The sequence below is a fragment of the Apodemus sylvaticus genome, chromosome 19 (genome assembly GCF_947179515.1).
Source record: "Apodemus sylvaticus chromosome 19, mApoSyl1.1, whole genome shotgun sequence".
Lineage (NCBI taxonomy): Eukaryota > Metazoa > Chordata > Mammalia > Rodentia > Muridae > Apodemus > Apodemus sylvaticus.
Genome location: NC_067490.1, coordinates 1,947,857 through 1,963,832, shown reverse-complemented (window position 1 = coordinate 1,963,832; position 15,976 = coordinate 1,947,857). Strand labels below are relative to the sequence as shown.

General features: G+C 46.6%; 1 protein-coding gene and 1 long non-coding RNA gene across 27 annotated transcripts in view; one reads left to right on the top strand and one right to left on the bottom strand.

Moving 5' to 3' along the window:
- The window catches only part of LOC127669438 (uncharacterized), a 79,045-nt gene extending 71,355 nt beyond the window's left edge, over positions 1-7,690 (bottom strand). The window contains exon 1 of the long non-coding RNA XR_007974362.1: positions 7,627-7,690. This is a non-coding gene — a long non-coding RNA (uncharacterized LOC127669438). The remainder of the gene's footprint in view (positions 1-7,626) is intronic.
- LOC127669409 (H-2 class I histocompatibility antigen, L-D alpha chain-like) overlaps positions 1-15,976 on the top strand; it is a 115,208-nt gene that overhangs the window by 71,751 nt on the left and 27,481 nt on the right. For 5 of the 26 annotated variants that reach the window (XM_052163289.1, XM_052163255.1, XM_052163263.1 and 2 more), the window contains one exon: positions 10,845-11,221. The exons of 4 other annotated variants lie outside the window; for them this stretch is intronic. Coding sequence is in view for 14 of the 22 variants with exons in the window: in XM_052163250.1 (XP_052019210.1) it covers positions 10,187-10,235; positions 10,412-10,444 (82 nt within the window). In the remaining 8 variants the exon portion in view is untranslated. Of the gene's footprint in view, positions 1-100; positions 458-10,186; positions 10,236-10,411; positions 10,445-10,616; positions 10,665-10,799; positions 11,222-15,976 lie in introns of those variants that run through there. 17 more of the 26 variants (XM_052163257.1, XM_052163262.1, XM_052163281.1 and 14 more) reach the window with 8 other exon arrangements.

Genomic DNA, 15,976 nt, shown 5'->3' with positions numbered 1-15,976 from the left:
TGGACATGATTGGGTTTCGGGGACTCGCACAATACCCTGCGAGTGGTGCTTTGTTGGGATGCTTTTTTCACAGTGATGGTTCATGACTCTCATTCTCCAGCATGAAGACAGCTGCCTGGAGTGGACTAAGTGACAGCCAGTGTGTTCAGGTCTCTCCTGTGACACCCAAAGCCCTCAGTTCTCTTTAGACAACAGTGTCTGATGTTACCTGTGAGCCTCGGGGCTCAATGTGAAGAACTGTGGAGCCCAGCCTGCCCTGAACACAGGACCCTGTCCCTGCACTGCCCTGTGTTCCCTTCCACAGCCAACCTTCCTGGTCCAGCCACACACTGGGGGACATCTGCATCCTGTTAGCTCCATGAGATAGATCTAATACCCTCTTTTGGCGTGTCTGAAGACAGCTACAGTGTACTTACATATAATAATAAATAAATCATTTTTTAAAAAATCTCTTTAACTTATGGTGTAAACTATGTGTGAATTTGTAAAATCATTCGGTATAATTTAAAACTGATAAAGTGTAAATGGCCACAGTTACATCAAATGGGTTACCAGGTTACCTGGAAGGAAAGCTGGGGATAGACCGGGTTGCGAGAGAAATATGAAGCCAAGACAAAAGGTTTTCTGATCAAGGCTCAAAGTTTAATGGGGGTCACCAAATATATAGGGGGGGACCCTTCCCCCAAAGGCTGGAAACTCATTGGCAGAACAGGTTCAGGTTGCTCAGCAGGTGGCTAGTGCCTCTGAGGAAACTGCAGGTCCTTGAAGAACAATAGACTTCAACTTTGTCTGAGCACTCCACCCCAGGTGGAGAGAATTATAGCTAACACAGGAATTCCTGCTCAAAGACTGGGAGAGGAACTTCACATTGGTCTATGTCAAGTTCCTGCCAGGTGGCATGGCACCCCAATAAGGGTCTCTACAATAAAGTATATAACAAAATTTGGCCTGAAACTTAAAACTAAAAGGTTATAATTAATATCCATAACAGATAATCTTCATTTGCTGCAATGCAGTATATTTAACTCTATGTAGGTATACGTAACTTAGATTCATCTTTTTCTATTGCCAAAAAGAAAGAAAGAAATGGCCAAAATGGGGAGCCCCGGGAGTTAGGGTTTGCACAGGGCGATGCTCCTATCCTTCCAGGAGAACAAAAGCATCCAACTAAGGAATCTGAAGATCATGGGGCAAATGAAACGTCTGAAGGAAAAAGATGGGTCATCAAGAGAAAATGTCCCACATTGGCCAGGAGTCAACTGGCCAAGTGGTGTCATCTGTCTCCATCTTGTCTCTTCCTCCTTCTACAGGCATAGGTGGCAAATGGTCTTTGCCACTTTTCAGTTCAATTAAACATTAAGCTGGATTTTGGGGTTAGAGTGTAGGTCTCTCCTTCTCTAAACCCACACATGATTGTTAAAGGAAAATCCAATAATTCCATCTCATATCAGAAGAACCACTTGGTATGGGACAGAGAAAAACAGAAAATAAGGGACCGTTCTATTGCCACCAATCTCATAATCTATTGGTTTTCATTTACTCTCTAACACTTAAGGCATAAAAGTTATAAATATTATGTCAAATTCTATAAGAATATTGTGGATACATAAACTCTTCTGTCATCACACCAGTAGTCATTCAAGGCAGAAACTGATTCTAGAAATGACCTTCATCTTGCTTCCTCTGTGTGTTCCCAAGTTTCAATCTAAAGCAAGTAACTAGAAACAAAGTTTGTATACCTTGAATTACTTAAGAGGTTGAGGCTCTTAAACGTTCTGAGATGTGCGGACTATGACACTTAAAATGAATAGGTTTTGTAGCTTTCCTACCAGTAATCTTTTAGGTTTCCAAGAAGAAGGATGACACGGCCGACCAATGGCAAATTGACTTGGATTGTGTTAACACTAACTACTGGGGTAAACTGCCCCATGCCTCTTCTGCTGCCAGGTCCTGTGCAAACAGTGGACACCTTTGGGTTGACTGTTGTGTTCTACATAGACAGTGTTGCTGCTAAAGTGGCAAACATCACCCAAAGATCAACTTCAGGCTACAAACTGCTCACGACACTCAAATTCCTGAGTTCATAGGAAACTGACAGGAACCCTGTAGAGAACTCTGAACTCAAAAATCCTGAATCCTAAGACTGCCAAATACAACCAAGCTTAACACTGTGGACAGCTTGGCTGAAACAGCTTCATTGCTGAAAACAGTTTTACTGTGATACACCTAAAATCTTTTTTTTTTAAATATAGACACAATGGAGGATATAGGAATAATACAGGAATAATAGGAAACAGGGTTAAATTATTCAATCTATTCTTATGTACAACTGTATATTGATAGAAAATTATTGTATAAATTTACAAAATTATATTAGCTTACCTTGGTTTAGATCCTTGCATATTGAAACAAAATTGAGGTTGTATTTGATTGCATTAGTATAGATCTTTTTATATTGATACAAAATTTAGGTTTATTTGATCACATTAGATTACATTAGGATAAATCTTTGGTTTTTTGTCGTTGTTTTTGGTTTTGGGTTTTTTGTTTTGTTTTGGTTGGGTTTTTTTTTTTGTTTGTTTTGTTTTTGGGTTTTTTTTTTTTGTTTTGTTTTGTTTTTGTTTTTGTTTTGTTTTTTTTTTTTTTTTTGGTTTTTTTGAGACAGGGTTTTTCTGTGTAGCCCTGGCTGTCCTGGAACTCACTCTGTAGACCACGCTGGCCTCGAACTCAGAAATCTGCCTGCCTCTGCCTCCCAAGTGCTGGGATCACAGGCATGCGCCACCACTGCCCAGCTTAGGATAAATCTTTGTACATTGATACAAAATAAGGTTATATTTGCCTACATGGGTATAAACTTTTGTATACTGATGGAAAATCAAGGTTATATTTGCTCACATTGGTATATATACCTGTATAGTGATACAAAATTGACGTTTATTTGATTACATTAGTATAGATTGTTGTATATTGATTCAAATTAAGGTTACAGTTAGTTTCATTGGTATAGATCCTTGTATATTCAAAGAAAAGTAAGGTTATATTTTGGTTACAACAAACTATGTATCAACCCCATGGTATTTAGATACCTATGTACTCCTTAAAACAGCAACGGAAAGTACTAATCCTTTTGAAAGCTACTATTACAAACTGTTTAAGAAAAATTTTTAAATGCTACTTAATAGTCAGTTAATCAAACTTTTGTTTGGTTGATTTTGTTAGGTAGTAGTCTTCAAAAACCTCAGACAGCTTCAGAATATGGCATTTAAAGATGTTTTATTAATTTAAGACTTTCTTTTACAATGAGATGTGTCAGCTCCTGCCAGTACCCCCATATACTTCAAGGAAGATGATGAGCATGGAAGAAACTCCTTCTGGTGTTTCCCTCAAATGCAGCAAGCTGCCACTGGACAAGAACCTGCCCTTGCTTCAACTGCAGACAGAATGCTGTCCAAACTGGACAAAGAAAGCACGGGAAATCAAATGCTGAAATCTGCCAGGACCAGGTAGAGAAGAAGTCCCTCATGATTCCCGCTTCACAGAACAATCTGTCAGATGTCCTGGACTAGCAGCCTGAAGTCATAGATGCTCCAACATTCCAGAGGAACCCTGGGAGACTGTCCAGGCAGCCAGCAGTCTCTGTGTTTTCTATAGCTGTAAAAGCTGCATGTTCTGCACTCCCTGTCTAGGTTGAGAACATTCATTCTCTTCAGATCTTTGATGGGGTTCAAACCAGCCACTGGGTGACAATCTGCCCTTCATCTTGTCTGTCACCAGGAACCTGTCCAAATTGTGGACAAGCAGGACACTGGGGAGTTGATTGCCCCGATTTGCATAGACAAAGCAGGCTGATCCCCCAGGGTCCACTGCAGTCTTTGGACCTTCTGAACTGGGCAGGGAAGACTAATGCTGCCCTGGGTCCTCTGTCCCCAGTGAAATCAAGACTACCACAGCGGAACCTTCAGTGTATCCAGGTAACAGATAAGTCTGTCTTTTTTTTTTTTTTTTTTTTTTTTTGGATTTGGTTTTTTTCGAGACAGGGTTTCTCTGTATAACCCTGGCTGTCCTGGAGCTCACTCTGTAGACCAGGCTGGCCTCGAACTCAGAAATCCACCTGCCTCTGCCTCCCAGAGTGCTGGGATTACAGGCATGCGCCACCACCGCCTGGCTAAGTCTGTCATTTTTAATAGATTTGGAAGCTGCTTAGTCTGTACTTCCTGCTTGCTCAGGTAAAATTCATCCTTCACAGATCTCTGATGCTGTTGACCAGGGAGAGCTTTGTCAGTTTAACAGCAACAACAACACAGGCTTCAGGTGCTTCTCAGTTCTCTTCATGTGTGAAAATCACAAGACACTTTCCTAGAGTTGCTACTAGGTCCAGACACTGACACATTGTTACCAGATTCTAAGAAGAGATAAAGCACACAACAGATTTCAATGTAATTCTGTAAAGGAAGTTGTTTAACTGTGACTGCTCTCAGGACCCAGCCACCTGTGTCTTGTGGTGAATACTTGGATAGAAAAAATGGTAAAGCTTATGTAAGTTCTGTGGATATGAAACATTAAGTAAGTTGCAATGATCTTAATAGTGAGCTTTGAGATCTGTGAATGTGACTTACTTATAACGGTCTAAAAAGTGTTTTAAATGCATTTTATAAGGCTCTAAGGAGGTGTTTTAAGGTGTGTAATTTGTAAAGGTATAAAAAAGTGATTTAAGGTGTATGTAAAAATGAAAAATGCTTCAGTTTTCTTCCCTTGCTATGCTTTTTTTATATTAAGATCTAAGAAGGTCAGAGCTTTAACATTAATCAGTGGAGCTCTGATCAGTTATTGATCTGGCTATGATAAACAGTGATTGCTATTATCATCGTCATGAGCTCAAGATTATGAATTTCTTATGTTTGCCTTCTAAGAATAGACTTAAAAGTGCTTCTCTGAGCTAATAACGCCTGTCCGGTCTGTATACACGCAGTGTTCTGGAAAGAGGGCAGAATGTTCATGCTTTTACCTCCAAACTCCTTTTCTGGGTCCCCAAGCTTTTGCTATGACTCAAAGGCCTGAGTCTGCTGCCTTTTCTACAACGTCAAGTTCAGTACAGATTACACAATGTATCTAAATGTTATAAATGTTAAGTGATATAAATGATAAATGTTATAAATGATAAATGTCTAATTTTGTAAACTTAAAAAATTCTTTTAAGCTTCAAAGAATCTACTTGAATCCACCTCTCACAGGCAAATGGGCTCCAGATGAGTACTGTCAACCAACAGCCTGATTCATCTCCTGCCTGTTCAGATTATTCCTGAGGGTGGGGTCTCCTCTTCCTCTCTGTCATCTTGGGATGCCCCACCCCCACCCAGCCAATGGGCCTAAAAGTTTAAAATGTTCACCTAAGGAAGAAAGAATTATTCTAACCTCCTGAACTTTACCCTCTGATCCTTATATACACATATGCTTCAGTAAAATGCTCGCTCCAGGTGTTTCCTCAAACCCTGCATGGCAGACAGCCTCAAAGCACCTGCCCCATGACAATTCAACTTAAAAACACATCTGCACTCCCCAGCTGCAGAAGGTCCTGCAGAGCCTGGACAGTGAGGGAACAGCATGCTTATTTTGAACCTAGACAGCATCCCAGCTTTCTTGGGTCCTCAAAGATGTTGACACCCTCAGACAACAGGAAGCAGTCTAAAGAGCTCAGTGACCCCATTTCTGCTCCACCAGTCACCCCTTCCTATTTTCTCACCTCATACAATAAATAAGACAAATGGATGTCTGTCAACCAATGACCACCCACATTCCAGAACCAGCCTGCTTTCAGCCTTTCAATGCCAGAAGCCACCAAATGTGACACATTTCTACTGTGGCCACAAGTTGTGCACCCTCCTTATCTGGCCCATGTCTTCACAACCAGCTCATTTTCCCTTCCATCCTTACTACCCACCTCAATAAACCTCTCACATGAAGTCTGCTGTGTGGTGTGATCTTTGCAAAATCCCTTAGCCCTCTGATCCATGCAAGAACCCTAGCAAGCCCCACAGGGTCAGCCCTGAATGTTTCCCCAGCTGGGCAGCTGTCTGTTGGAGCAGGACCTGAAGCTGCATGGAGTCTGAGCAAGAAGGGAAATAGTAGATGTCCAAAGAGTGGAAGAGTGCGTCTTCTCATGCCTGTTTAATTCTATGTCCACCTGTCTGTCTGTATATCTACCAACTACCTACCTACCGCTCCTCAGTTCCTCAAAAATCAGACTACCCTGCTCTGAGGGAAGAAAATGTTCTCTCCCCCTCTCCTCAGTGGCCCTGACTTTAACAGTCTCCCCTGTGATTATATCAGCAACAGCAACCAACAGGCAGGGGAGAGACAGGTCCTTGGTACTGAGGGACAGGAATGGAGTTGATCCCACTGTGTTCCCATTCTGTGCATTCCAACTGATTTACCATGGGTCCTCCATCCACAGGGCAGGGTCCTGGCTCCAGGTCAGGGGGAGGAACCCATACCCATCCTCCTCCCTCAGCTCTCACTGACTGACCCTGCACCAGGAGGCTGTGCTGTTTGCATTTTGTCAACTCGACACAGACTGAGATGTATTTGGGGAGAGAATCCTGAACTGAGAAAATGCCTCCATCCAGGGGCCTTTAGGAAAGTCTATAGGGCATTTTAAAAATTATTATTAATGATCAATATAGAAGGGCTCAGCCCACTGGAGGTGGTCTTGGCTGGTGATCATGGATTGTATAAGAAAGCAGACTGAAGAAGCCAGGAGCTACAAGCCAGGTAGCACTGGTCTTCGTAATCTCTGCTTCAGTTCCTACTTTAGAATCCACGCTCAAAGTCCTGCCCTGGATCTCTCCCATGATAGACTGTGATGTGAACATGTAAACTGAAACCCTTTCTAAACCCTCACTAAGACAGAGGTGCACAAGAGCCTCACTCTGCTCCCTGTAGACCCCACCCTCTCCTGCAGCTCAACTCCTGTCCCTCCCTTGCCCTGGACCAGCACCCACAAGGCTGCTCACAACCTGTACAGTTCCTGGGGATCTGATGCCCTCTCTGACCTCCTAAGACTAAAGGAACTATCTGGCAGGTCACACTTATTTCCATTGGGTGGCGCGATCCAGCTACTTCGCAGGCGCTGGTTATAAAGTCCACGTAGCGGCGGGACTCAGACGCCCCGGATCCCAGATGGGGGCGATGGCTCCACGCACGCTGCTCCTGCTGCTGGCGGCCGCCCTGGCCCCGACCCAGACCCGCGCGGGTGAGTGCGGGGTCGGGAGAGAAACGGGCTCTGCGGGGAGGGGCGGGGTCGGCACCGGGAAAACCGCGTCCCTGTCCTGCGCCCTGCTTCCCTCCCGTTCAGGGAGGAGGTCGGGGTCTCACCGCGCGCCGCCCCCAGGCTCACACTCGCTGCGGTATTTCTTCACCTCCGTGTCCCGGCCCGGCCTCGGGGAGCCCCGGTTCATCTCTGTCGGCTACGTGGACGACACGCAGTTCGTGCACTTCGACAGCGACGCGGAGAATCCGAGGGCCGAGCCTCGAGCGCCGTGGATGGAGCAGGAGGGGCCGGAGTATTGGGAGCGGGAGACAAGGAAAGCCCGGGGCCACAAGCAGCTTTACCGAGTGAGCCTAAGGAACCTGCGCGGCTACTACAACCAGAGCGAGGCCGGTGAGTGACCCCGGGTCGGAGGTCACGAACCCTTCAAGTCCCGTCACAAGGGCCGGAGACGTCCCGGGTCCCAATCCAAGGTTCGGGAGCAAAACCTACCTGGGACCGGTTTCCCTTTCAGTTTGGAGGAGGGCGTGGCCAGGGCGGGCGTGCCCGGGGCGGGCGGGCAGCCGGGGCGGGGCTGACCGCGGGGTCCCGCAGGCTCTCACACACTCCAGGGGATGTATGGCTGTGACGTGGGGTCGAACGGGAGCCTCCTCCGCGGGTACATGCAGTACGCTTATGACGGCCGCGATTACATCGCCCTGAACGAAGATCTGAAAACGTGGACGGCGGCGGACATGGCGGCGCGGATCACCCTACACAAGTGGGAGCAGGATAGTTATGCAGAGAGACACAGGGCCTACCTGGAGGGCACGTGCGTGGAGTCGCTCCGCAGATTCCTGGAGCGCGGGAAGGAGACGCTGCTGAGCACAGGTGCTGGGGCCGCGGGCAGCTCCTCCCTCTGCCCTCGGGCTGGGGCTCAGTCCTGGGGAAGAAGAAACCCTCAGCTGGGGCGATGCCCCTGTCTCAGAGGGGAGACAGTGTCCCTGGGTCTCCTGATCCTCATCACAGTGACTGCACTGCCTCTCCCAGGGCTCAGCCTCCTCCCTGGACAGTGCCCAGGCTGTGTCAGGAGGGAAGGAGAGAATTTCCTGATTTAACTCTAGGGACTCCCTGCTGTCAGCCATGGCCTCTCCCAGGTCAGGTTCTCTGCCCACACCCGCTGTCTGTGGACACGGACTCCTGTCATGCTGAGTGTGTCAGCCCTTACACCTCAGGACCGGAAGTCTCCTGTACCTGATAGGAGACATGGACTCCCCTACACTGGGCTGGTTCCCCAGTTTCTATAACTTTCCAAAGAATACATTCTTGCAAGATCCCTCCCTGTCTGTGGAATTTGCATCCCTTCAACACCCCATTCTATCTATTCCTACAGTGGTGAATGATTACGTGAGCCTTTATGGAGTTCCCTGGAGGAATATAAATTGTGGAATTTCCTTTTCTTTTTTTCTCTCTCTCTCTTTGTTCTTTCTTACTTTCTTTTATTTTTTTCTTTGTTACTTTCTTTTTATTTGAAGATATTATTTTGCTTCTAGTCAGTTTTTTTTTGTCTGCACTAGAGTGATCCTGTTTCTCCATGCCCTTGTGTTATCATTTGTATCAGTCTCCACAGGTGCCAGGGGAGACTCTAACACAGATAATTAGACAAGTTAAGTCAGGGTTTTCCTTAAAGAGAGATTCTTGTGAGCTTAGACTGTCCTGTCAGAATTATACATCCAGAAGCTTCCTGCTCTTCCTCTACCCGCACAAGTTAGAGTCTGTCCATCCCCCCCCCCCCAACCTGGTGAATCAGGAATTGGACTCTGAGAGACAGGGTCTTCTGCCATCCAGGGCTGGAGTGAGAGGGAAGATCCTCACACCCTGTGAGCCCGCTGTGTTCAGTGAGTGCTGCACTGGGGTCCACAGCACACTCCAGGGATCCTGTGTGACACACCTGTACCTTGTCCTACAGAGGCAGGGGCTGGGAGTCATTTTCTCAGGCTGAGTGTCAGAAGTTCACCATATTTCTGCTACACACATTGTGATGTCTGTTCACTTGGACTGACAGTTATGCTGGTCAGCACAATGACCACAGGGTTGAGTCTCAGTGGTGGCACCCTTCCACTGGCATATGGCCCTAATTTCTAATTTTGATATGAACTCAAACACATATTAAGTTACTTACTTTCCATTCTATCTTCAATTCTTTGACTACCTATCTCATGCTATAGAATGTCACGTAAGGACGACCATGCTGACCCACTGGCTCATGTGGATTCCCTCTTAGCTTCTGAGTCCCCCAGGAACATGTGCAGTTCTGTGCTGAGGGGACCAGCTCTACCTGCAGGTCACTAGGGCAATGACAGTCAAAGTGTCAAACAGACACATAGTTCAGTGTCATCATTGATTTAACTGTGTCTTGTGCAGATTTTAATTTGTCTTATAAATTATACAATTTCTTAACTCTTCCACACAGATCCCCCAAAGGCACATGTGACCCATCACCCCAGATCTAAAGGTGATGTCACCCTGAGGTGCTGGGCCCTGGGCTTCTACCCTGCTGACATCACCCTGACCTGGCAGTTGAATGGGGAGGAGCTGACCCAGGACATGGAGCTTGTGGAGACCAGGCCTGCAGGGGATGGAACCTTCCAGAAGTGGGCATCTGTGGTGGTGCCTCTTGGGAAGGAGCAGAATACACATGTCATGTGCACCATGAGGGGCTGTCTGAGCCCCTCACCCGGAGATGGAGTAAGGAGGGTGTGGGTGCAGAGCTGGGGTCAGGGAAAGCTGCAGCCTTCTGCAGACCCTGAGCAGGTCAGGGCTGAGAGCTGGGGTCATGACCCTCACCTTCATTTCCTGTACCTGTCCTTCCCAGAGCCTCCTCCATCCACCGACTCCAATATGGTGATCATTGCTGTTCTAGTTGTCCTTGGAGCTGTGGCCATCATTGGAGCTGTGGTGGCTTTTGTGATGAAGAGGAGGAGAAACACAGGTAAAAAAGGGCAGGGTCTGGATTTTCTCTCAGCCTCCTTTAGAAGTGTGTTCTGCTCATTAATGGGAAACACAGCCACACCCCACATTGCTACTGTCTCCACCTGGGTCTGTGTCAGTTCTAGGAACTTTCTACTGTCAAGGTCTTCCTTGAACTCACAGCTTTCCTTCCCACAGGTGGACAAGGAGGAGACTATGCTCCAGCTCCAGGTTAGTGTGGGGACAGGATTGTCCTGGGGACATTGGAGTGAAACTGGAGGTGATGAGAGCTCTAGGAATCCATAATAGTCCCTCCAGAGACATCTCTTGGGAGCTTGAGTTGTACCATGATATGAATACATACATGTAGATATGCAGAAACATTTGTTTTGTTTTACCCTAGACAGGGACAGCTCCCAGAGCTCTGATGTGTCTCTCCCAGACTGTAAATGTGACACTCTGGGGTCTGATTGGGGAGGGGCAATGTGGACATGATTGGGTTTCAGGGACTCCCAGAATCCCATGTGAGCTGTGGGTTGTTGGGACGTTGTCTTCACAGTGATGGTTCATGACTCTCATTCTCTAGCATGAAGACAGCTGCCTGGAGTGGACTGAGTGACAGTGTATTCAGGTCTCTCCTGTGACACCAGAGCCCTCAGTTTTCTTTAGACAACAGTGTCTGATGTTCCCTGTGATCCTATGGGCTCAATGTGAAGAACTGTGGAGCCCAGCCTGCCCTGCACACAGGACCCTGTCCCTGCACTGCCCTGTGTTCCCTTCCACAGCCAACCTTCCTGGTCCAGCCACACACTGGGGGACATCTGCATCCTGTCAGCTCCATGCTGCCCTGAGCTGCAGCTCCTCACTTCCACACTGAGAATAAGAATCTGAATGTGAACTTGATTGTTCACATCTTGGTCCTGAGGGTTGATTGCTTCTTAATTTCATGGATTGAGAATACTTAGAATTTTTTGAAGATATAAATGACATATGCAGAACCTTGCAGAATCTGTGTCACTATGCTGTGTGTATCTGATGGGATAAGATGAGGCTGTGGGAACTTAGTGTGAACAGAACTGTGCCAAGTCGGGCTCAGTCAGTTATTATCTGTGATGGGGTCACTGCATGGCTGAGTCACTCCAAGCTCTGCTCTCTCCATCTCAGCACATGCTGAGAGTCTGTCATCACAAGGACACAGGGAAGGACAGAGCTTTGTCCTATCGTCAGGCTTACGAGGCCCCAGAACTAAAGATCAGAGAATCAACTAGGGATCCTTCAATGTGCCAGGTGCACAAGATAAGTCACTCTACATTTCCTGCCACCCATTTGCTTTAGCTTCTAATGATGCCGTGTTGAAGCTATGCTGTCCCATGGTACTGTGGTGATATCTGATCCTTCTCTCCAGTGTCTTTTCCAGGGTTCTCAGGTATAGGATGTGATTTTCTGTTGAACTCTCAGGAGCACATCCACACTTGAGATAATTGGCTTAGATTTTTCAAAACCTATTTTTATTAAGGGATCTTAAATGCTTAACCTTCCTTCTAGCCCACCACCCACCAGAGGTTGTGGAAAAGAAAGGATATGAGGATACAGGGGGAGTGGCCCTGTTTAGAAATGGTTCTTTGGAGCATATCCAATATATGTTGTCAGGATATCAACAGTTCAGTTCACAGATTCAGCAAAAGCAGCTCGATCCTGAAGAAACCAGGAGGCTCAGCTGTTTGCTGTTTAGAAGGAGTTCCTTGGGGGCAATTTCAATCTCCTATTGTCAGGAGCCTCCAGTGTCCAGGTCAGTGGTGTCAGGATAGCAAACAGGAATCCTCAGCTGTGACACAACCCTGCTTATAAAAGAAGTCTAGCTCCTCCCATACGCCCTTGGCAGGCTGAGCCACATTGCTGTCATGGGGTTTTTCTGCTGAGAGATTGCTAACTTTCTTCTTCTCCCCCTTTTCCCTGGCATGGGGCACATGGGTTAGAGTGGGAAGTGCTTCACAGATGCAGCTGGTTTTTGCCGAGGTGCCATTTGTGTGGGGCTGCTGGGGACTGGAGAACTGTTGCCATTGTGGGCAGTTCCTGACATGTTTCACCAAGGCTACAGGCTGAAGCAGGAATGAAGGTGTTACCACCATGGACAGCTCTTGTGATGCCTGCAGGCTAAGGAGATATAGTGCAGCCACCATTTTAGTAGGAGCCACCATTTTGGGCAGCTCCTGTGGGGCATTTTACTGAGGTGAGCCATAGGCTGGAGCAGGAAGGAAGGGCCTGCCCCACTGTAACGGATTTAGCGTTATGGACTACAATACACCAGGATAGACCCTTTCTCCCTAAGCTGTGTCTTGTCAGATATTAAGCCACAGGGATGGAAAACCGAACTGTATTGGTTACTTTTCTGTTGCTGTGATAAAACATCATGTCCAAGGAAACTTATAGAACGTTTCTCTAGGGATTAGGGTCCCAAAGAGTTAAGAATCCATCACCATCATGACAGCAAACACCAGGCATGGCAGCAGGAAGAGCTGAGAGCTCACACCTCCAACCACGCCCCCAGTGATGTACTTCCTCTAGCAGGGCCACACCTCCTAAGCCTCCCCAAACAGCACCAACTGGGAACTAAGTATTCAAGTGACCAAGAATATGGAGGCCATCTTATTCAAAGGACCACAGTAACTAACACACTGACACCCAAGCTCTCAGGGCAAATCGGATCTTCCAGGTGTAGTGCAGGGAAATGTTAGTGACCCACCCCCAAAACCAGACAGGAGCTGATCCGATGTAATCACAGTAGGTACTTTTTATTTGAGGTAGCTCAGGCCAGTGTACCGCATCTGCAGGACAGTTTTGGTGATGAGGAGACCTGAATATCTATCTGGGCAAGGCTTCATATTAAGTATTCATTCACTTAATATGAAGTGGGGAGTAAATGTGAAAACATCTAATTGGGAAGTTACTATAACCTTTAAATGGATGGTGCTGGGAGTCACATCATAAACTTAATTTCTGCTTCCCTCTGCATTGGTGGTCATTAGACTGAGGATGGGCTTGTATCCTGGGGGTGCAGGTCTTTTGGGGGGTATAACCTAGAGACACAGGACCTGTTGGGGGTTAGCCTAGAGACTTGAGCTAGGATCAGGTTTTGTTGGGAGGTAACTTAGAAACTAATGCTAGGTACCGGGCTGTTAGTTTGCCTGAGTTCAAGTTCTCTAAAATGGAGTCTGAACATAAAAGGTTTGGCCTCTCACAGGTGCAGCTGACACTGCCACAGAAGGAACCTGGGCAAGAAGGCCTGTGTCTCCAGAGTCACCCAAGGCAATGCTGATGCCCATCTGGCCAGGAAATGCCTTTTCTAATGTCATGGTGGGCAAGTCTTGTATGTGCCAAGTCCAGGAATGAAGCAACTTTCCAAAGGAAATGTTCAGACACAAGGGTCTCCAAGGGGCCATTGAGATGGCTCAGTGTGTGAGGTTCTTGTCACCAAGCTTGGCTCCCTGAGTTTGATCCACAGAAGCCACATGGTGAATGGAGAGGCCTGACTCCTGTTAGTTATCCTCTGAGCCTCACACAGGCATCATGACATACACATCCCTGTGAGGGACCGTGAAAGGCAGTCTGTGGCCTGGTTGAGTGAGGCTTACTCCAGAGACCCAGTAGGATATTCTATAGGGGACAGAACATGAGCCATGCTCCCAGATACCTAGGCTCCTGACACCAACTCCATACTCCTGACTCCTCAACTCTATAATCCTGGGGCCATCAGTCACTTAGGCCCAGGCCCAGTGTTCTGTCTCAACTTCACCCCTACAGTCACTTGACTACAGCCAGGTTTTCCCTGCCCCACAGTTACCTGGTAACACCCAGGTAACCCAGCCCACTATAAGAGGGGCTGTTTGGCCCCTCCTCACTCTCTTGCTTTTTCTCTGCACCCTTCTCTCTTGTCTCTCTTCTTCTCTCCCTGTTCCCCCTCTCCCCATTCTTTTCCCCTCTTTCCACACGGTCATGGCCGGCTCTCACCCCTCTCTTTTCTTTCTCTCTTTACTTCTCTCTCTTTTCTTTTCCCACCTTTTTATAATGAAGCTTTAAAACCATGAACAGCCTCTTCTTATCAAAACATGCCATGTAGGAGCAATGAAGCAGGCCTCAGGGTCTCCAGCCACCAGACCAGAACAAAGACTCTCCTGCCCAGCCAGTCTTCCTCTACAGGTGCATGGGGCCCGCGCCATAATGGTCTGGGCAAGGACCTTACCCCCTAGACAGGCAGATTCCCTCTACAGGTACACAGGTGCCAGTCATCTCTATATGGGAACGCGGGCCTCTCCTGTTTTCCCCTACATCCCTGCACATATTATTAAATCAATGCAATAAAAATGAAAAATAGGACTCACAATGGTTTCATGATGAAGGCCATGAAAACACGTATGTATACAAACACACAAACACATCTGTATAAGTTGTTTCCGCTTTGCCTCAAAACTTTCCAGTGGGCGAATTTTCCTGTGTCCAAAACCCACATTGTGATGAGAAGCTGCAGAGAGGATTGAAGGGCAACCCATGCAAGGACAGTCACAGAGATTGTAATCTATTTTACCTGTTATGTATTCACATTATTGCTTTATGTGTATGGTGTGTGAATGAGGGCACTCCCCAGCTGTAGTGTACATGTTGAATGGAGGGAGTCAAAAGACAACCTTGGAGAGCCTTCTCTGGCAAGCACCTCACCTCACCATGCTGGCCTGGGTGGCACCCCCTGTTATTGGAGGTGTTGAGGAATTGATCCTGGGGTCTGTGGTGTACAAGGTGGGCACTCTAATCACTGAGCCACATTCCCAATGTTTGAAAACCAGTCAGCAGACAAGGGGTCTCTGTTATTTCAAAGGCCCATACTAAAGCTTTGGGATAAAGATGGAATTAGAGACTACCTATTAAAAACAGACATGGGTGGAGTACAAGAAGCCCCTTGGGAACACAGCCAGCTAATGTGAGGACCTAATCTAGGAGAACCAGGCCTGAAGGGGAAATTTCTGGTTTCTTTGGAGACTCAAAGTTTGGTTATGTGATGTTTTTTCTGGAATCTGTTTTATAGGAGGATGACTTTGCTGAAGCAGACACATGGTGCTTTTCTGGAAGCTTCCTGGAAAAGGGGTGAGTGATGTTTGGCTAGAGCGTGAGAGAGGTCCTCTTGAGAGAACACGTGATGTTTGGAAAGGGTGTGAATATAACCCAACAGACCACGGACGACGCTGTGTGGCATTGGTTCACCTTGCCACTCTGTGCTGGTCCTCACTGACGATGCTGTGGCATTGGTTAGCCTTGCCTTCTTTGCTGATCGATTGTCATGACTTTGTAGAGAGAAACAAACCAAAGAACTTCTGGTGGTGTTCCGGCAGCTTCTTCCTGCTTCTGCAGACTCAGGGCGATTGGTAGAGCCTCAGAGTTTCTTCTGGAACCAGGAGCTGGTTCTTTGAGAAAATCAACAAGAGAGATAAACCCTCAGCCAGACTAACCAGAGGGTACAGTATCCAAATCAACAAAATCAGAAATGAAAAGGGAGACATAACAATGAAATATACCTTAAAATAATTATCCTGTCTGTTGAATATTAACAGTTGAAAATATTAAAATCATCATCTACATACATCATGGAAATATTGATAATTTTTCACATTGCTTAAAATTAGCATTTTCTTAATGTTTAACTTCAAGGAGTTTTTCCTATTTTGAAAATTTTAAAATATACTTACTGTTAAAATTGTTTCTCTCTACCGGGCA